This window comes from Pipra filicauda, unplaced genomic scaffold (assembly GCF_003945595.2).
Source record: "Pipra filicauda isolate LSUMZ 115617 unplaced genomic scaffold, ASM394559v2 scaffold109_size3271384_pilon, whole genome shotgun sequence".
In the NCBI taxonomy this organism is placed as follows: Eukaryota; Metazoa; Chordata; class Aves; order Passeriformes; family Pipridae; genus Pipra; species Pipra filicauda.
The window spans coordinates 2,704,051-2,725,160 of record NW_024103540.1 but is presented as its reverse complement, the minus strand read 5'-3'; the positions used below and the strand labels follow the sequence as shown (position 1 = coordinate 2,725,160).

At 43.4% G+C, this 21,110-nt stretch overlaps 1 protein-coding gene across 6 annotated transcripts in view; it reads left to right on the top strand.

Moving 5' to 3' along the window:
* The first annotated feature begins 280 nt into the window (after nucleotides 1-280).
* ATL2 (atlastin GTPase 2) overlaps nucleotides 281-21,110 on the top strand; it is a 40,545-nt gene continuing 19,715 nt past the window's right edge. For 2 of the 6 annotated variants that reach the window (XM_039381404.1, XM_039381405.1), the window contains exons 1-2: nucleotides 281-614; nucleotides 17,874-18,151. In XM_039381404.1, coding sequence (XP_039237338.1) covers nucleotides 350-614; nucleotides 17,874-18,151 — 543 coding nt within the window. In that variant the 5' untranslated portion in view covers nucleotides 281-349. Of the gene's footprint in view, nucleotides 615-829; nucleotides 927-1,228; nucleotides 1,570-17,873; nucleotides 18,152-21,110 lie in introns of those variants that run through there. The other 4 variants (XM_027709872.2, XM_039381406.1, XM_039381409.1 and 1 more) reach the window with 3 other exon arrangements.

The following is a 21,110-nucleotide window of genomic DNA, read 5'->3' as shown; positions in this document are numbered from 1 at the left end:
GTTGTTGTAACAAGTGCCAAGATCAAACTGACCAATTTGGTTGAGAAGGTTTACGAGACCTTTAGCAATAGGAAACTTCACAGACTTGGAAAACCTTGGTGCAGTGAAGGCAGCTTTAACAGTTGGCCTCTTAAAAGGCTGCAGCAAGGTCAGCTTGGGTTTAGAGGAACAAGACTCTTGCAAAACCCAGGAATATTTGGTCCCTTGGGAACTGGTGTGGCTTTTTCTGATGCAGAGCCGTCCTCCCGCGTGTCCCCAGCCCCAGGGCAGCAGCAATGCCACAGGGAGTCAGAACTCAGGAGCGAGAGAGAACTCCGGAGGAGTGAAGGCCGCCTTCCTGGCTGCCCCCATGGCCCAACAGAGGTGGAGGAGGGAAGCGAGGGCCCCGCAGGGTGAGGGTGCAGCGCAGGTGGACAGAGCGGTGACTGTCTGGCTGCGCGGAGCGAGCCGTGCTGGGCCAGCGGCCGATGGAGCGCGGGATCCCCGAGGGACGCGCACCCTGAGGAGACATTTCGTGTGGGCTCCTCGCCCTGTGCCCCACGCGCTCCGCGCGCCGCAGCCCCGCTGCTCCCAGTCATCGCGGCGCGGGGCCATGAAGGAGGCACCCACCCGAGGTCCGGGCCGGGCTCAAGCTCTACGTCTGTGTGTCTGTGTTTGTCTGTGTGCGCGTCTCCCCCTCCCTCAGCATTTCTCCCTCAGCATTTCCCCCTCAGCATTTCCCCCTCAGCTCTCGGGGGGCTCCGGCCCCGCCCCACCCCCGGGCTGAGGGCGCGAGACCCCGCCCCCCGCGCGCCGCCGGCGGGGCGATAAAGGTCTCGCGGCGGAGCTCTGACGTCACGGGGAGTTAATTTTAAACCCGGACAAGATGGCGGCGAGGGACGCGGCGCGGCGCGCGGGCCTGGCCCGCCACCGGCCCGACCCGGCAGGTAACGCGGCCCCGGGGCCGTGGCGGCGGCGGCGGCTGCAGGGCCGTGGCGGCGGCTGCGGTGGCGGGGCTGTGCCGGTGGGGGCCCGGCTCGGCCGGGGCGCGGCACTGGACTGGGCGGGCGCGGCGGCGGCGGCACCGCGCGGCGCCGGGGGAGGCCCCCCGTGCCTCCCCCCTCCTCAAAATGGCGGGGGCGGCTGCCTGCCCCCGAGGGGGGGAGGCGGGGAAGCCGCGGCGGTTGCCCCTCGGCCCGGCGCGCGGCCGCTCCTCGGCGGGGTCACCCCGCTCTCCCCGCGCTGCGGACGGGGCCTCCCGCGCTGCGGAGGGCAGCCGGAGCCGGGGGGAGCGGGGGCGGCCCGGGGGCCGTTGTGGGTGACCTTATTCCCTGCTGTGGTGCGGCCGGGCCGTCCGCCCGGGTGCGCCTCGGCCCCGTGAGGCGCCGGGGTTGGGGGGAGGCCCGGAGGGGCCCCCGGGCCGTGGGGCGCTCGCCTGGCACAGTGTCGGGAGCGGAGCCAGGCAGCCCGGCTTTCCCGGAGCCGCGTCCGCTGAAGGAGGGAGCAGCTCCGGGAAGGAGGGGACTGACCCGCGCCGGTCCGGCCCCCGCATGGACCCGGTGCATTCCGCTGTCAGCGCTGCTCTCGCTGGTAATCTATCCTCTGGTGGCGGTGGGACCTGGCTTCGGCGCGGTGTTTTAGCCCCGGGCGTGCTGGAGCCTGCGCAGTGTGTTTTTTTTTTAAGTATGGTTATTCCTCAAGAACAGTTTAAAAGCTGAGAGCTCGTAGCAGTGTCTCTGCCGTACGCTGTGTGAGAGGGGGCACCTGGGACTTGTGAGGGTTGTACACATGAGTTGGATCATGTGAGGTTTTTAGCGCTGCGCTGGAACGCCGAATTATATTAACATATTTGTTGTGTAACTCTCACTTAATTTGGAAGCAGCACGATTGGACTGGGCACAGTTTAAACAAAACCCAGCAGATGCCATATGCCACTATTGGTTTCAATTGCTTGATTTGCAAGCCAGCTAGAGACTGGGAAATCTAACCACACTATAAACTAGGAGATGCAGAGTGACAGCTCACCTGGCTTGATTTACAGGGAGGAAAAAGCAGTGCTTCAAAGCACGTGGAAAAGTTTGATTGTGTTTGGCAGCATTGCAATTTTAATAATTTAAGAGTCCAGAGATCAAAATTGAGGATATGATACTGCTTTACTGCTCAAGTGCTGATTTCTCTCCCTCCCAGTACTGCTTGGTTTCCTTTGGCGGTTCTCTTGTGTTTTTGCCACTATGTTGTTTAATAATCTCAAAGCATTAGATTATTGCATAACTTTCTCAGGGTCATAAAAGCGCCAGCACACTTGTAATAAATGGCCTTTAATTAGCTATGTCATCATTAGTGGTGGAAACATGCACATTTTGCTTGTGTACTTTAGTCGTGGAATAACTTTGGTGATAGGGTGTGCATGTACAGCTGTGGATGATCTGTGCTTGCCTGCAGAACGGCCTTCTGTACAGTCAAATAAAGCGGAGTGGTAGGTTGGAATAGTTACAAGAAGAGAAATGTAACAGGAGAGTCCTGTAACTCCTCTTGCACCATTACTAAGTGTTCCTTAACAGCTGTTATGTTCTAACTTACCCTAAAGTCACTAATAGTGTCACAGCACCTCCTCAAATAATAGCAGTAGCTCTTTGTTTTTTCAACTGAAATGATTTTGAAAGCAGTGAGTGGGGTTGAGGAAGGCTGTGTTCTTTCCTTTTCATGTTCACTTGCTTGCAACTTAAAAACGTTTCTGAAATAGTTTGGGCACAGAACTGTTTTACTTGAACTATTGTAAAAGGGTTCCTTTAAATGTGACAGTATCTCCTGGTTTAGGAGGCCAGGCAGCTCTTGTTAATGTTGGATGGACAGGAGTGCTTGAGCCAGGTCTTGAAGGAGTCCTGACACTTCTTAGGTACCTTGTGCCGACTGCAGTCCCTGTGGTTTGGTTAAATATCAGTGATCAATGTTTGCTTACTGATTGTACTTATAAAGTACCACTGGCTGGAGAGTTACTGTGATAGATGAGGCATTATTTTCTCTTCTTGTCCTAATAATAATAGGGACACTACCTCATGCTGGTAGCCTGGATAAAGCGGGGGAGAAGGGCTGGGGATTTTCCTCCAGTGTAATGGAAGAGCACTTATCTCCTGATGGCAGTGTCACATCCTGTCCAACTGTTGAGTTTTGCCTCAAAACCAGGTGTAATAAGCAGATGGAAATGCAGGTAAATTAAGTTCTGTGTCCTTATTTTGGTACTGAAGGGCAGTGGCATTAGTCTCCACCCTAGTTTTAACTTTGTGCCTGTTGTACATCTTATCGCAGTCCGTGGAAGTTTCTGTTGCAAGGACATTCATAAGGAAAACTGCCAAATTTCACTTACACGTCACCTTATGTAAGTTAGGTTTGAAGTTGCTTTTGTTCTTGCAGTGCTCTTATGAACTGGCCCCATCCCTGGGATGATTTTTGACATTCATGGCAGTCCTTGAATGGGAAGTTTTAAACTTTAAAATCAGGCTGAATCATTGCCTTGTTTTTCAGGTTTTTTTAAACTGTTGCTGCGTGCTGTGCCTACAGTGTGATTTGTGAGCTGCCAGCTTGGAATGCATTTTTCCAACTTTTTGCTAAATGCTGCATTAACTTCTTAAACTTACTATACCAGTTATTAGTATTTTAGGTTTTGTCTTTAACCTCAACTACGTAAGGTGAGCAAGGCACAAAAAATATTTTCTAAGTTTCTGCATAGGCAAGATGTATTTGTTGTTTTCAAACAACAAATTTTCAGAAATACTTATATATGGTATAACCATTATATGGTGGTTCTTAAGACTTTACTCTTGCTGGAGAATGACTGCATTCCTTTTTTAAAGCATTTTCAGCAATGTGAACTTTTTAAGATGTCCTAGAGGAAAGACAGAAGTAGCTTTGCTTGTTCTTGGAAGCTTGTTGTTGATAACGAAGAATATTATCTCATCCTGTAGCTGATTTTGAGGTCATAGTGCTGTGGAGGGAGTTGATTTACATGAATACATTTGTGGGCTTGGGATTTGTGTCTGAAAGACTAGAACAAGCAAATGAGCAAGTTTGAATACGTGAAATCATCGCTCAGATTGATGTCTGCTATTTCAGTTAGGTGCAAAGAAATGACTGATAAGAAATAAATGATGTCTTCTAGGACAAGGATTATAATCAAGACATTTCCAGCAGCAAATGAATACCCAATAGAAACCGATGTTCTGAGAGCATTGGTCACTAACTTGCCTGACCTTTAACTTCTGTTTATTTCTGAATATATATTTTATGTAGTGTTCATTTCCAAGAAACTGAGATTTTATGTGCTTGCCAAGCTTTTTGAAACACTTTGAATATAAAAGTTGGAGGAATTTTTGAAGTTCCTTCCTCCAACTCCAAAGATTGGAGGAAGGTATTTAAACTTGGAATTTGAACCACTGCCCTCTTAAGAAACACAGAATGAAATCTGAGGAGTTCAAATATCTGTCTTTCCTCTTCCACTGCTAATTCTAATTTGACTAAATGTAAGACTTGAAACCCGTTGGTTTTTGTAGGTGTACAAATGAGTTACTGGGAGATGTTCCGAGGCACAAGGTAATGCTTGGCAAGCTGGTGTTTAACTGGAGTTCTCGCTCTGCAGCAAAGCAAGGACCTTGCTGTCCCCCTTTGTTTTTGGAACGGAACGTACATACCCATTGTAGTGCCATAGCTGGTAAAAGTCACTTAGTGAATTGTCTCCATAGCATGTGTAAGCATGTGAATAACCTCCCAAAGTTATCTACTTAGTTTGTCTGGAACCTGTTGCGGCTGCTCCGTGGGGATGTTACTCCTTGAAGTAACAATACTAGTTGAGATCTCAGTCTAGTGTGAGAATAGTAGGTCTTTGTGCTGAGTGTGATCCATGAAGCTAAGTCAATATCTTCTTCCAGTAATTAAAAACGGGGGGGAAAAAAGCTATGTTTATTTTATAATGGTTAGTGGCTGGCTTATCTTTAAGGTTGGAAAAACTTAAAGTAGAATATTTGCCACCAAAGATGGCATTACTGAGCCATGTAGCATCCAAAGCAGTCCAGCAAAAGTTACCTGAGTGAATGCAGGTAAGCTGGATATTGGGCATCCTGTTTGATGCTCACTTGATGAACTCACGAGCAGGACTAATAGGAAATCAAATCTAAAGTGAAAGAGTCCATTTGGGCCTCTCCAGAAATGATTGATGAAAGACCAGCTTCCTTTAAAACAATGCCCTGCTCTTCTCTATCATGGAGGAATAGGTAGGAGAGCTGTCAGAACTGTAAGACTGCACAAAAAATGCCTTTTGGAGAAGGAATTTGTTTGCAGTTTGGTTACTGGGCCTGTATTTACACCCTGTGTACAGTATGAGGGTTATTCTTATATGTTTTACTAGGAGGGGAGGTGTCTCATGTAGTTTTTTTCTTTCTTGTGCTAAATGTATTTCCAGATCTATTTTCAGTGCAGATGATGAGCAAATGATGGTTGCAATTTCAGCCCTATATATGGGTAATTTTTGCATGGCAGGGTGGAGTTTGTGTGCTACTGCAAGTCATGGTAGGTTTCTCTTAAAAGTTTGGAGTAGAAGCCAAAATGTTCAAGACGTGAACTAATAAGATGCTGTACACATTATAGACATGGAGTGGGGAATGTAATTTCTAGTGAATTGATGTTTGAGAGTAGAACTTAATTTGCTTTTATGCAGTTGTTGTTCCAGTTAGATCAGAATCATGTTTCAGTCTGTAGTTAGTGTCAAATTATAATATGTTTATTTTCCCACTGTCACCGTAGAGATAAACATGATGAATTTACAAGTTCTTATTGTTTTCAGTAAAATATATGGAGTGTCTTTTGAGCAATGTGTTTTATAATGGTTTCAGGATATCAAGGTGGCTTTTTTTTACTTGGATTGAAAATTACAGAAACTTGTTGGAGAACATCTGTCAACTGCTTGTACTGACATATTAGTTAGGACTGCTTTCTGTGTGTTGGGCATACTTGGAAAAGTTGTTCTCACCTCTTATCTTCTCAAACGGGGTGGTACTGCTGAGTGGAAGAATAAGTGCAGTTATTTTAACTGTCTCTTTAAGCCTTATCCTGTGATACTACTGCCTGCAAACTTGCAGTGCTGTCTTAGTCCCCTGCTTCACCTCTTCTGCATGAAAGAAAGGGTCTTCTGGCTTTTACTTGTGCCTGTTTATATACCTTGGTCTGTGTGGTGTGATCTACTTGGGGAACTGTAAACAGTTGGGAAATAAAAGGTACAATCTGTCAATCCTTTGCCTAATGTGGAAATCATAACAGTACTGATTTCAGGGCAGGAACAGTCAGTCCAAGTATGTGAAGTGCTGGGCATGGAGACAGAGGCTTTACCCCCTTTAATGTATTGCTTAAACATAGAATAGTAGTCAAAATGCTGTAGAAAATTAAGTTAAGGTTCTTGATACAATCAAATCACTTTCTTAAAACAAGAAGTCATCTTGCTTTTGAGAGAATTAAATTGCTTAAATACTTTGTAATCCTGAACTAATACTGAAGAACTCTTTCTGATCACGACAGCAGTGTAATTCCAAACATGGCCTTAAAACTGCCCTCAAGGCAGTTATCACTTATCTTTCAAACAACAAAGTCTTAAGCTTGTCATGAGGATAGGGAGGGAATGCAGTGCAAAATTCTTAAAAGAAATCTTTCTACGTGCTAGTATGTCAGATTTGTTAGTACAGAAATTGTTTCGAAAAGTGCAGTAAGTAATGCGGTAAGTAATGCTTTTGAGGATTGGGACACAAAACTGGAGTATTTTCTAGAGCTAATAGTACTGTAGAAATAAATAGCTACTGAAAACTTTTCACGTCTTAGACTCTGAGATTTAAAAGGGAAAAAAAACCTTTCAAAATAAAATACGGTAGGATCATTAAGAAATGCAAGTTCTGCTTTCAAGCTTATTTCTTTCAATAGAAAAAATGTACTTGCAACATTTAGATAGCCAGTGTGATTAAATACTTGTGGGACCTTCAGATGCTATGAGGAATCCTGCTTGTTTGAGAAGACTATTTTGGAATGCAATTTGGTGCTTTTGAAGAGGTTGGAAGTTGGCTTGTGAAAGACAGAATATTATTCTTAGAGTCTTGGTCTAAGTACTTTGAGTTGCAGACATATCACTGTTTTATTAATCAAATATCAAACTAAGCTGTTCTTTAGTGTAATCTGTTGTTGACTTATTTCTGTAGTGCATTAGGACTAGATTAAGCTTTTGTGAGCTTTGAAGAGGAGCACACTGCTGTCTATCTCTGTTTCAGTTCATCTTCTAATCCTGGACTTTTCTCCCTAGTGTTTACTCTACATGTTATAAGGGAAGATTTCATGGATCCACAGAATGAGGACACTAAATATGATCTACAGAGACTAAACTGTTGGTTGGGGGGGAGTGTGAAAACGTACAGTCTCTGTAGGGTTGTGTTTCTCTCTTCTTTCTCCACCCAAGTGAAAGATGTATATTAAACCTTTTGTGGTTTCAACATATGGTGTGGTGTGCTGGCTTGTAGAAAAGCGGTTAGATTGGCTAGATGTATTTAGACAAGTTTGAGAACTTGATGTAAAGAGAAGTAGTAACCAGCTCCCTTCTGTGTTTGTTCTTTTTAAGTGTGGCTTGTCTTACCTCTGAGATTGCGTAAAAAAAGTAATTCCTCTCACTTCTATACCACTGGGCTTGACTGGTCAGTGCATACATGACAGTGGCATTTCCTGTCCTGGGAAAATGCAGTTTGAAATAGAAAAATGCTTGTTTTGCTAGCAGTGGCTGATGGTGTCAAGTGTTGTGAATGATGTTAAAGATGCTTAGGTAAGTGGGTAAGTCTTGAGCCCTTTGAACATCCAAAGGTGCTTATTGCGTGGAACTGAGCTACTGAAGTGTAGGTGTTTTATAGTGTCCCTGTGAGAACTTAACTAGTGATTTTGAAATCAAAATTAATCTATTCTTTAGTAGACACAGCTCACAGCAGCTACAGCATATTCAGTAGAAATGATCCAGGGAATGTTCTTCTGTTGCCAGAAGGACTATGCCAAGCGCAAGGTCTTCCCACCAGTTACACATCCTAGCCTGGGATACTGACAAAACTGAAACTAGTGCTAACCTCAATTTGTAAAGGAAGGAAACTGTGTTCTTAAGTGAAGGGTAACAAATGTATTGGCTAGCCCAGCCTAAATCTGAACTTTCAGATCGAGACAAATCTTTGGCAACACATGGTCAGATCCAGTTACAGCCCAGTTGTCTACCCGTGTTTGCAGTGTTCTCACATATCACTAAGTCAGTTTCCACGTGAACACACTTCTTAACTGTGCTTGTGAGTTTTGAGAATCTGGAGAAATTTTCCAGCTGAATTAGGTTGTAGTCACAGAGCTGAACTTTTCTCTTGGCACCAGTGCCCAGTCAAGCAGTTTGTGTCTCCCCCTCAATTGTGCTGGCGCAGCTGTTTCAGAGGCTGTAGAGTGCACAGCACATCGGTTTGTGTTCAAGATAAGTTGGTGCCTGGACCTGGGACAGTGGTGCCAACAGTCCAACTGAACTGACCCTGCAGAGGAAGCTGCGTAGCTCTGCATTTTGTTTGTCTTCAGTTCCAGTGCTCATTGGATTCTTATCTAAGAGGTGATAAAGTTTGTAGGAAGCTGTTCGTATTGGATTGCCTTTTCTGCTGGTTTGGTTTGTTTAGCTGACTTGATTCTAAGCAGCATTAGATATGTGGCAAAATTAGCAGGAAAGGCAGCATGGTGCTGGAAATGGGAAAGAGTGGGTGAGTCCTTTGAGTGAGTGATTAAGACTCAGCTGTGCTGTTGAAACAGGCTTGAAGAGGCAACGGGGAGAGGAGGCAGTTACTGGCACTGTCCTGTTGGCAGAATTAATGTACTTTGAGCTGTTGCCTTAGCAAGGGATTTACGTGTAGCAGTAGCAGTGATGCCTGGCAGAGGCTCAGGAGTTGTGGTAGTAGGTGCAGGGCACTGAAGGATAGGTATTTAGGTAGGTACTGTATCAATTATTATGGGTTAATTGCAGGAGAGTGATACGGAAATCCAGCCCTCCTCCTCTGTGCGCTCAGCATCAGGAACTCTGATAAAAACTATTTTTGCTGTAGTTGTGTGAGAAAAATCTCTTCCTCCAGTAGAGATAAAATGAACACATGCAAAATGTGATTTTTCTCTTGAATTGTGCCTTGTGTGGAACCTTTTTCCTGTTTTGATTCACATTGTTGGTCTGGGTGTTAGTTGTGTTGACACATGTTGTGTTTCCTCCGTCACACTTCCCTTTCATCTGGTGGGTGTTAGTGACGCTGCCAGGTTAAGAACAGTTAAGAAGGGAGAAGGAGAAGAAATTGAAGTTCTTCATGAAGGTGTCTGAAGGTAGTTACTATATCAGTTGTGTAAACTGTGTGATCTAGATAAGGCAGTTTTATAAGGTAAACCTATACTCTCCTTGTACTGCTCTTTATTCTTTGAAATGAAATGTAGAACTTTCTAGTGAAACAGAATCCTGGAGTTCAGTGCTGGAAAAACTGGCTGGAAGGCTCTTAGCTGTGGAAACTTAAAGGGAGGTGGGAAGCTGAGTGTAAACTGGAGGCTGGGCTAAAAGGTCATTTTTGCTTAGAAACATCATAGAATCATTAAGGTTGGAAAGGACCTCTAAGATCATGGAGTCCAATCGTTAGCACAGCACTGCCATGTTCACTACAACCATGTCCCCAAGTGCCACATCCACTTGTTTTGTGAACACCACTTTCTGAGCCAGCCTGTTCCAATGCCTGACCACCCTTTCCATGAAGAAATGTTTCCTAGTATCCAATCTAGACCTTTCCTGGCACAATTTGAGGCCCTTTCTTCTCATCCTGTCACGTTTTACCTGGGAGAAGAGGCTGAGCCCTGCCTGACTACAGTATCCTTTCAGGTAGTTGTAGAGAGAGATAAGGTCTCCTCTGAGCCTCCCTTTCCCCAGGCGAAACTGCCTCAGCTGCTCCTCCTCGGAGTTGTGCTCCAGATCCTTCACCAGCTTCTTTGCCCTTCTCTGGACACGCTCCAGCACCTCAGTGTCTTTCTTGTAGTGAGTGGCTCAAAACTGAACCCAGTATTTGAGGCGTGGCCTCACCAGTGCTAAGTTCAGGTGGACGATCACTGCCCTGGTCCTGCTGGCCATGGTAATTGCTGATAAAAGCCAGGATGCCATTCAGCTTGTTAAAAGCATAGTTTGATCAAAAAGGAAAAGTTGAAGTTTCTTTGGCTTACTATGTTTCCTTAAATGTATTGGTGTTCCTGACTGACAGCTTGTTTATCCTGGAAATAAGTCTGAAACCTGGCCCTTTGGCATACCTTCCTGTACAGCCAAAGGGAGAACTTGCCTTGCTTTCTGCTGAGCTCCTCTGTGGCCATGGTACATCTGGGTGACTAAACCTGTTCTGACTGCCAATCTAAAGATCAAACATGGGGTAACTGCAGTTGGCATCTCTCGCCTTATTCTTTTCTCCCTATCGTTCTTGCTCAAAATGTTGGTTTAGGTTAGATGATCATTGTTCACGTTATTGGCTGCTGACATGAGGAATGTATACAAGGTACATAAAATGTAATTATGGCCTAAACCAATTAGAAAATACTGACTTCTTGGGTGAGCAACAACCTTAAGCAAAATCACTCTGGAATACAAGTGGAAGTTTTCCTGGTTTAAATGTGTGTGGCCTGCAAGGATCCAGTTCGCTTGCAGTGTTCGCAGGGGGCTTTCCCTTGCAATTTCCAGAGTTAGTGGTGAACTAGGACACTATCAGGTCCTGTATATTTTCATTCCCATCCTCAAGAACCTATGTAATGGATAAGAGGGGAGAAAAGGTGAGGAAGAGGCCTTTTAGTGCTTTCATCTGCCCTTAGTATTCTAATACAGCATTCTCTGAGGGGGCTGGAAAAGTACTGGTAAACCTTACTGTGGACAGAGATTCTGTTAGGTCCTTCAGTGAGTGTGCTATTAATAGCTCTGGGTTTTGGGCAGAGGGGAAGAAGGATGGATGAGAAGCATGCTTTGCCACTATCCCTGCCTTTCACGTTTTTCCTTGTAGGTATGAAGAAGTATCTTTCTTACCAAGTTCATGATATACTTTCTGAAAAGCAGTCCTTTTATATTTTTTATATATATATATATATATAACTTACTTGGTTGTGTTAGGGATTGTGCTGCTTCTGTCTTATTCTCTGCTCATTGGCATTCTTGTACTTGTAGTTATTTGCTGAGAATAGCTGAATTTGAGGGTTGACTTGTTTCATTATAAGAAGTCTCTCTCTGATGTTTTTGTCCCCATAAATGGAAAATGCAAAATGCCATCTTATCAGTATTTTGTGTAGGGGAGAGCTCCTGCATGCATGCAGACCGTTCAACAGAGAGTCAATTTAAGGCACTTAGGAGTAGACAGGCCTATTGTTTGATTAGTTATGGTGCTTCATAGGTATCTAGGTCATCAGAGTATCTTCTTTTTCCCCTTGTCTGGCAGAATTGTAGCTCCAGGTACTTCTCACTTCAGCTCACTGTTTATGTAACAGTTCTAGATCTGTCCCTTTAACATCCCTTTGCCCTGAAGGAACAGAGAGAGTTAAATGTGTCTTCCCCCCTTCCCCCCTACTCCTCTGTCAGTCTTATTGGATGTCCAAACAAATCTTCAGAACTTAGCTCATCAGTGCTATTTATAGCTGAAATATTCAAAACATTTAATTATTTCTGGCCTTAAAATGAGCTACTTGGCAGTATTTGCTAGTCAGAAATAGGAAAGCAGTGATGCATTAAGGTCTGTGGCAGCCCCATAGCTTTCAAGTGAGTTTATTGCATGGAGTGGGACTGCTGGAGAAAGGCAAGCACAATTTTGTGGCTTAAATCTAGTGTTGATTTTTTTTTTCCCCCCAGAAGATGTGTCCAAATAAGGTTCGAAGGTTAGCCTGTTCTTCTGTCCTCTGGAACTCAGTTCACACATGCCTACACTTTACTTCTTTCACTACACCAAAACAAGAAACATTTAAGCACTTCCTCTCCTTTCTCTCTCAGGAAAACTTCCTGGGTGAAGCTCTGAGAGAATGCATTACATTTACATGCAGTGCAGCAGTTCTCTCATGATAACTTATTTTAAGATTTTGAATCAAACCATGAACTCCCTCAGGAAGTTGAACAAGATTTCAAGCCAGATGGTTTGAGGTTAGTGTAGCCCACTTCTGGTTGCTCTTTACCGCTGAGGTGATGGCGGGGAAACCCGTCCTGCGTCTGTGTTGAAATATGAGCAGGAGAGACTTGGATCGCTGTTGTGTGGAGGCAAACGTGTGGTGTGTGTAGAGCACTGGGAAAAAGAGTTCTGAAGATGCTGAAAGCTGAAGTATTCAGGGGTACTGGAAGTCTTGATTTAAAATTGGACCTGTAGCAAAGTGCAGATTTATGTACAAACAAGATATTAAGGCTCCCAGCCAGAAGATGTACAGCTTGAAGTGTCGAAATAGAGCCTTGTAATAGAGCCTTGTAGTAGAGCAAAGGAAGTACTGATGAGAGACAGCTACACTAATGAAAGTGCCTTATTTAGGCTTTGTTCGTAGTCCAAGTCTTATGCCACTAAAAAGCAAATAGGATTTAAATTTATTTTAATGTTGTTTTGCATCTGTGTACAGTTGTTTGTGTTCGACCCACTGCCCAGAGAAGCAGTTACTAGTTGTCATTCAGTGCTTATTGATCAAAAACCTATACTGTATGTAAAACCGAGTTTAGCAATTAATGTGTGCTTTTTTTTTCCTTTATGAAAGAATATGAATGACGTGTTTAAAGAGCTCAAGCTGTATTTGTGTTGAAACTTAAAGGTAACTATGTTAGTACTTTATTTCAATTAATGTGCTTAAAGGGAGAAATTTGCATTTAGAGCAGACTGTCTCTTATTTTCATAGCACTCAGGTGTAGCTGAGTGCTTTCACTCTTGTGTTCTTACACTGCAGGACAAGTAGGTCATCAGCTGCTGGCTGTGTACTTAGAGGAAGCAGGAATTAGCTTTTCATTTTACCTCATACTTTAAGAAATGGGTTATTTAGTCGAGTTTGTTCAGTTGAAATACTGTCTGCTTACACAAGAGGCTACTGTTCTCAAAATCTGGCTTAGTATTTCAACAAATGGTGCTTGTTCTGGATACTTAGCTGGTATCTCTGTAAACAGTAGTCCTGCTGTAGTTGTTGCTGAGTGGAGTGAGAAGTTTATAGGGAAACTGAGTGGTAGTATCTTGGCTGTATTTGCTTCCATTCAAATCTGTCTGCTTCTGTGTCTTGCTGTACAGTGTTGCTTCTCTTGAGTCTCCTACCCTGTTTGACCCAGGTTAGGAAGTGATTATGCCAGTCAGAACTGTGCATTAGCCCACAGGTTCCGTTTGAATAATTCAGGTTGGAAGAAGCCAAAGTGAAGTAGGGAGTGATTAGTGAACAGCCACAGTAATAGGCCAGAAAGGATGGCAGACTTCAGGGGCAGGTCCAGTTGATGATGTTTGTGCATCATCTCCAGACAGAGCAATAGACAGGACCATAGTCTGGAGTCTGTCAGTTCAGTAGTACAGAAGGTCAGATGAACATCTTTAAAAAAGAAAAATGCCTGCAACACTGCTACAAGTTCTAGTGCCATACGCTTTAACAGATGAGAGCTTTTCTGTATGTATTAAAAGCTCGAGGTCCAGGTCTTCTGTGCACATTTCCAATAGCATAGAGACCAACCCTGTGACTGAGCTGGGTGAATCTACCAGCCTGTCTTCAGTACTGTGGCAGGAGGCAGCGTTGCCTGGCTGTTGTGAACATGAAACATGCCTCTGAAAAAACCATTCTCAATGTGAATGTATTGGGGTGGATGTGCTGGGTTGGTAACTCCATTACTGGGGTGGAACTGGACTTATCGAAGTGTCAAGACGTCCTATAAAAACCAAACAAACCCCGCAACCGAACACAAGTCTGTTTTGGTTGCCTCTGTAGCAGTACTGAAATGTATTGTCATGGAGGCCTATAATAGGGAGGCTGCCATCGACTTTGCAAGTCCAAATTACTGTCCAGTTGGCTAGGAACACTTCACTGTAGAAGTGGTCATTCTGTGAATGGCACCTCTTCTGCAGTTAGTCCTCATCTGTTTTATACTTGATTTGCTGGGATTTGACTGTTGCAAGAACCTAGGGTGGTCTCTGGTTCTTAGACTGGGCTTTAGGACAAATCAGCTTAAATTCTGAGTAGTACGGTCTGACTGTGCTGGGGCAGGCGAGGAGGGGGACAGAACTGAGGAACAGGGCTTCGTGTTCTGAATTTCGTTATCTCCTGGCCTGACTCAACAGTGCTATCAGCATGTTTATTTTATGAACTGCTTTGACAACTTACTACAATGCTTTTGCAGACAACTGGACAGTGAAGTGGGACTTCTTGTCCTGACCGTTGTTTCCAGAGACTGCACTGAAAGTAATTCTTGGAAGTGGAAGATGATCTCTCTGCTCAGGATGCTGAAGCGTTCTAGAAAGGCTTCCTAAGTACTCCAGTGCTGCCTGAGACAGTGACTAGCCAGAATAAGAGGGTGAGCAGCCAGAAGGCAGCATAAAGGACTACAAAAGGCTGTGAGGTCTGCCAGGAACACCTGACAGGTTAGCATATGCTGATTATGCTGCTGGGACGGGCAGTAGCACTTGTTCTATAGTTCACATGCTTATCTTGTGCAGTGTCTGTCCTGGTAATTGCTAACTAGTTCAAAATTTTGAAAGGAGGGGTGTTCTCTGCCACTCAAGCATGAAGTTATCAAACCAGCTCTTCTGGATGGATCAAGTTTCCTTCACAGCTGTCAGCACTGTAGTTCTCCACCCTCTGAAGTGCTTGATTGATGGCAACGATGGTCTTTTTTCTAGGTAGATTGGGAACTTTCAAATATATTAGGCTGGCTATTAAAAAAAAAAAAAAAGGCCAGCAAACCAACCTGACCCCAAACAAACAAACTTGATGGTCTGGACTTGACTTTCCAATTTCTGCTGGTAAGTGAAATCTAATAGGAGTTGAATAGGGTCTAAGATGAATCCTGTCTCCTGTCCCCTCTGAGCTAATGAGCTTTAGTGGTGCAGAATGCTGTTAACAAGATGTTGTGAGCTTTTAATGGGCATATTGTGTGTAAGCTCTTGATAGTGCTGTCTACTTGTGATAGGGAGGATCTGCTTGTTTATAAATAACTAATGATAAAGGGCCATTCTAGTTGATGTTCAGAAAGCTGCTTGGCCTGAAGGGGCATTGGGTGGCTGTGCTCTGCAGTGGCAGAAGGATGCTGTTGCAGCTCTGAGGTTTTGGAGGTTTGCCAGGGTTTTGATGACTTCCAGGTAGGACGAGATGGTTAATGTCAGGCTCCAAGTGAATGAAGAAAAGGTACAGATGTAGCTTCAAACTATTTTGCAGTCTGCCATAGTTTACAAAACCAATGCCTCACTGCATTTAAATAAAAGAATATAAGGCTGTTTTAAGTCAGCAAGTTAAACTTGTTGCCAGGGACGTGTGTTAGAAGCAGAGTCTTCAAAACATTGTGTGAATATGTTTGCTAAAACAGGCATCTCTTCTTGGAACTATCTAACTTTAATGCTTTTATCAATAGAATTATTCCCTTTATGTTTCTAGGCTGTGACACTGAAGGCATTCTTTCTGACTGTCAAAATCTTCATACCTTCGTACCTGGGCTATCCTCCCAAGTTTTCTGGCCTACAAAGGATCCTGCCTATATGGGGCAAAGCCTGTTTTCTAAACTCTTTCAAAAAAGAGTGCTTGTTTAATATCTGGGAATACAAAAGCTTTAGGCCAAAGGTGAGAGATTTTCCTCTGAAGTGGTGACCAATATTGTGTCAATGTAGTTTGTATAGTTTGATATCCTGCTGACAACTTCTGTTTTAAAAGTTACTGCTTCTAGTTGTCAGGCCTGCCAGCATAATCAATTTGTTCCCCTGCTTCATCAATCAGTTTGAGTTAGGATGATGCTGGGGGCTGCTCTGCACACCCACTTGGATAATGTTGGAGTTTAGTTCTGAATGCTTAGGATTTAAGCATTCAAGTTTACTTCCTGTTCAAACCAAGTACCACACTAGCTTAATATATTCAAACCAAATTTTTTTAAGATTTAGTGCCATTGGCCTTTGAGGCAGCACAAGATTTGATGCTTGGAAATGGAAACGTCTTCCGTCATTTGCAATTAAATGAAATGTTGTCAGAACTGGATAAAGAGGCTGTTGCTGGAAAAACTCCAGGGTCACCATGTTACCAGTTTTTCACGTTCATAGTCACAACTCAAATGTCTCATTACATCCACAAAACAGAGTGTGTTGGAGCACTGTTCATAAGTCTTGCTGAGGATGGTGTCTGGATGCAAAGTCTGGCAAGAGCGACTTGGCAGATCCTCCGAGTACTGGCAGATTCTCTGCCATAAGTGAATGAAACTGGTGTGTTCCATGGTACCTCATGGACACATCCTGCAAGAGAACACTTCTTGTGGGCTGCTCTTCCTCAGGAAGCTTGGGGGCCATGTGCCATACCTGTGCTCAGTGCAGCAAGTAACTGGAGGTGGCAGCTGCTTTGTCTTTGTTAGAGCAGTGCTTGGAAATTGCAAGCATGGCTGGGACAGGGTACTTAAATTCCCGTGTGATAACTCCAGATAAGTAACTGCCTTGATCAGGTTTGTGCACATGGGGTTCCAATAGAATGTGGCAAAATGTAAGTCTGGAGTGGGAGGCAGTTCTGTAAGCACAAAACCACTTTCAGATGTTTCCTAGGAAAAGTGGGATCAGGAATGGTAGAGTTCGTTTCTGCTGTGGGGCAAACTTTGATGTTGTGGTGCTTGAACAAGAGAGGAGGTTTCATCTTGGATAGGTCAGTTTGGTTTTCTTTTAAGCCTCTAACCCAGTAACTTCTGAATTGTAGAGGTCAGGAAAATAGGATATTGGTACTATTATAGTGTATCTCTGAAGGGCTGTGTTACCTTGGAATTCATTAGTAACTTAAATCTAATCTGAGTTACAGTTCTTTCAGCTATGGGTTGATCCTGAAAGGGTATTTATGATGAAATTGTGTATAAAATAGTCTCAACTATTTTTGAAAGAGTTGTTACTCAGTCTTGCTTAACAGTGCGTCACAGGAAGAGTATGAAGCCAGACACTACTTCCAGTGTTTTTGGGTTTTCTTATCCCAGGAGTGTTAGGCCTTGAATATGCTCAAGAGTTTATCTTCTTGCAAACAGTGAATAGGTGCTCTGAAGTCTGTCCTGTATTGAGACTTGAAACAGGTATCATGTGCTGGAATTAGAGAGGAGAGTAGGCGTCTGGTGTGTGTTATCCTGGAGTTCCATACTAGATCAGTGGTCTTGCTTGTACATGTTGGCAAGCAAAACTGACAGAAAACATTCATTTCTCCCCACCCTCCACTCCCTTACAATAGTATAAGAAGGTGATGATAACAAAATGGCCTTTTTTGGTCCTCTTTGGAGCTTATTTTAAACTATTCCTTTTTTCCCACATAAGAAAACCATTGACTTTTAATAGACATTGTAATTGAGAAGCTTTTAAAAGGGGTTTTGAAGCTGAAAATCAAGGGGTTTTTTGTGATTTTTTTTAAAACATAGAGAATGCTGAAGTCTGAAATGTAGACTATACACAAAGGTGATGAAAATGAACAGGGTCTACTGTGGATCTCTTTGCTGTGCACATGCATTCCCATGAACATCACTTCAACTGCTGGAAATGAAAGCCCAGCTCAAGGCTTCACTTAAAAACCCAAAAAACCAAACAAAAAACCCCCACAAACCACAAAAATACCATGTTTAGTGCCCTAAGCTCTGACTCTCTAATGTGTTCTCACCTGTCAATTTGCAGGTAAGCATTATGAGGAAGAAGAGGAGGATGCTCTACCTGACTCAGATGCCCTGCCAGACTCAGATGACGAGGTGGAATTGGATAAGCCGCGCCCCATACAGATTGTCCTTGCTCACGAAGATGACCATAACTTTGAATTAGATGAAGCAGCATTGGAAAAGATCTTGCTTCAGGAACACATTAAAGATCTTAACATAGTAGTTGTGTCTGTAGCAGGAGCTTTCCGCAAAGGAAAATCTTTTCTGCTGGACTTCATGCTTAGATACATGTATAACAGGGTGAGTAATTTGGAGTTTTCCTGCAGGAGAAAAGCAGTTTGGTATTTTAGTCGTTCACCTTTGTATTTGTTAACTTGGGCACAAATATAGCAGGTCAAATTTTTCTTACTCATTTGGGCGGGTGGGGAAGCCAGTTACTCTTTCTGCACTGTCAAGAAATGTATTTAAGTGATGGTTTTTCAATATACATTTTCTTGTGGTTGTCAGGGGAACTTATGGGTGTCCCAGTTTAAGTGGACATGAGAAGAACTTGAATGAGGGAATGTGAGGCCTTCTAGCTGAGCTTTGGGGAAGGGCTCGTCCATGTGGTGGCTTGGAGAAGTTTTGCTTTGACTTGATCTCCTGAAATCATATTGTACCACTCACTTTACCCATTATTGCAAAAATAAAAGTCTTACCAGAGAGCTATTGGAGGACTAAATCTGCTTAATTCTGATGTATGGCAAAAAGGAGGAAGTTTCCTGTTTGCTACTTGGAATGTGTCTCTGAACACAATCCAGTAACCTTTAAAATCCTTTGAAGTTATTGATCAATGAATACCTGATGCAAAATTTAATTTCTTCTTTTAGTTTGTAGCTTTTGGGTGGTGTTTTGACTCCTATACTTTGAACCCGTGGCTTATATGGAGAAGGTGGGGTGGGGTCTTCTGTGGACATACACTTTTGCCTGTCACAGGTTGTGCTGTTCCTTTTAGTCTGCAGAGTGAATATTGACAAGTCAGTGTTTTGTTGCTCTTTGAACCTCTTAAAAAAACCCAGAACTGATACCTTTTTTGGTCACTGTTCTTTGGAGTTTGTGCTAGCTGGCTTGAGTAGAAAACAAGATGAACCCTACAGTTACAGGAAACATGGGAGTACTGCAAAGAAACTGCTGATAGTTGGCAGATGAAGACTTCCTTCCCTCAATGCCAGTAGTGCCTGCTATTGAATTCCTCTCACTGATTTAGCAAGAGCTCTGTAAGAAAGACCCTGAGGATATGGTAGGAGGAATACAGAGTAGCAAACTGGTGCTTCCAACTTCTTAGTACTCTTAACCTAGGGAGGAGAAATGTTTCATTTGATACAGCTGTTCAGTGGGTGGCCTTTTGTGTGTGTGTGTGTGTGTGTATGTATAAGCCACCTTGTGTCCTGTCTGTGTTCCAAATAAAACCAACTGAACAAAAAAAAAACCCAAAACCACCAATAACCCCTGCAAAAAAAAAAGAAAAATCTAAAATCCCAAGTACAGCAGTCTGAGCAAGATGTTGGGCTGGGTAGAGGTAGTGCTAATTCCTTTCAAAAACAGGAGAGCTGGGCTTTAAGCAAATACTCTTTAACTTTCAGATTGTGAAATAAAACAAAAGTTGATAAAGCAAAGCAGAATGAAATGCTGTTTCAGCCTTGTGTATTGTGCTTTGGTTTCCTTTATTGTGCAGTCACTTTTCTCAGTTTTCTGTGGGTGTCCTTCAAAATACCACTTGTTTCTCTTAAACTGAAGGTAAAGACAAGCTTGGCCATCTACTGTAACAACTATCTCTTACAAAAGCAGAGAGGTCTTGCTCTCCATGTGCTGCTTCTGGCCAGGCACTTAAATTCTAAAGCTGTAATGCTTGCAGGCCCTTAGCAGAGCTGATCCAACTCAGTGATGCATTAGAAGACACTGCACTTTGACAAACTGTTTTCCTGCCAGCTCAGTGATGTAAACTGGGCTAGGGAAAGAGTTTGACAAGCATCAGAACTGCAAACTGATTGATGGAAGTTGGGGATGAGAGAGGATAAGTGCAACACCTCCTCTTTTGAGTACTCTTGAGTTGTGTGAAGTCAAATGATATCCTCTGCTTATGCAAATTTAGCACAGGAGGAGAGGTGTTTAGTTTTATATTACTTAGTCTGATCCCTCCATCTTCAGTTAGGCTCAATTACAAGTCTGTATTTTCTGTGAGCTAAATATTGGATCCTGCACAGAATACTATAGCTACTCTGCATTCAGTTCATAGGCTAATCAAGCAATTTTGGGGTGTCCTGCCCTGTGGATATTAACATGCATGATGAAAAACTTGCCAAGAAACTTCAGAATCTTGTTTTCTTATCTTAAACCAAGGGCAGGAGGTCATGTGAAAAGTTGCCATTCTGAAAATCTCACTAGTGCCAGCTGAAGTCACAGGTAGGATCTCGGCGTGGCTGAGGTTGCTCACTAACTTCAGGGAGGTGGACATCTCATTTCAAGCACTGATACTTAGTGTAGTGATTGCTCATTTAAAATGGAGCAGCAGCAGTTGTGTGCTCAGCAAGCTGCTGCAAGCATCCTGTGGTCTTAAGCCTCATTAAGAGTTGGGTGCAGTAACACTTGTAAGGTTAGTTTTAGAAGCTTTTTTTTTTTTTTATGGGGGTGTCACCTTGTCTTGAATTAATCTTCAAGGCGCACTGTGTACTAATGCACTGTGCAAATAAAGCTGCATTGGGTCTTTCCTTAGTGTAGAATAAATTTAGAGAAATTATCTTTTAGGGGCCTTTTTTTCCTCTTCCCATCTCTTGAATATCTTTCAAGCCAACTTGATGGATGGAGACTTAAAATACTGAGTTTCTGCTAAGGAAAGATGGGGGTAACAAGCTAGGAGTGCTTCAAACTGATGCAAAGGTCAGTTAGAGGCAGGCTTAAAAGCGTTGTCCATAAGGTGAAGCAACTGCAGGTGAAGTTGTGCCAGTTAAAACACCAAAGTCTCCTTTGGTCCAGATCACATATGAAATCAAATGGGATCGTATTTAGTGCTCATTGAGGGACTTTTCAAACCATATGTGTAATTTTGGTCTGAATTGTCACAAACAGGGATAATGTCTGGACCAAAATGGGATGAAGTATTCTTGTATAAAAGAAAAATGGAACATATTGTTGAATAACGTAACAGATTCTTTTGAAAAAGTAAAAAGCCACAGTCCGTTGACATGTACATGTGAAATATGATTCAGCATCGCAGAACTGT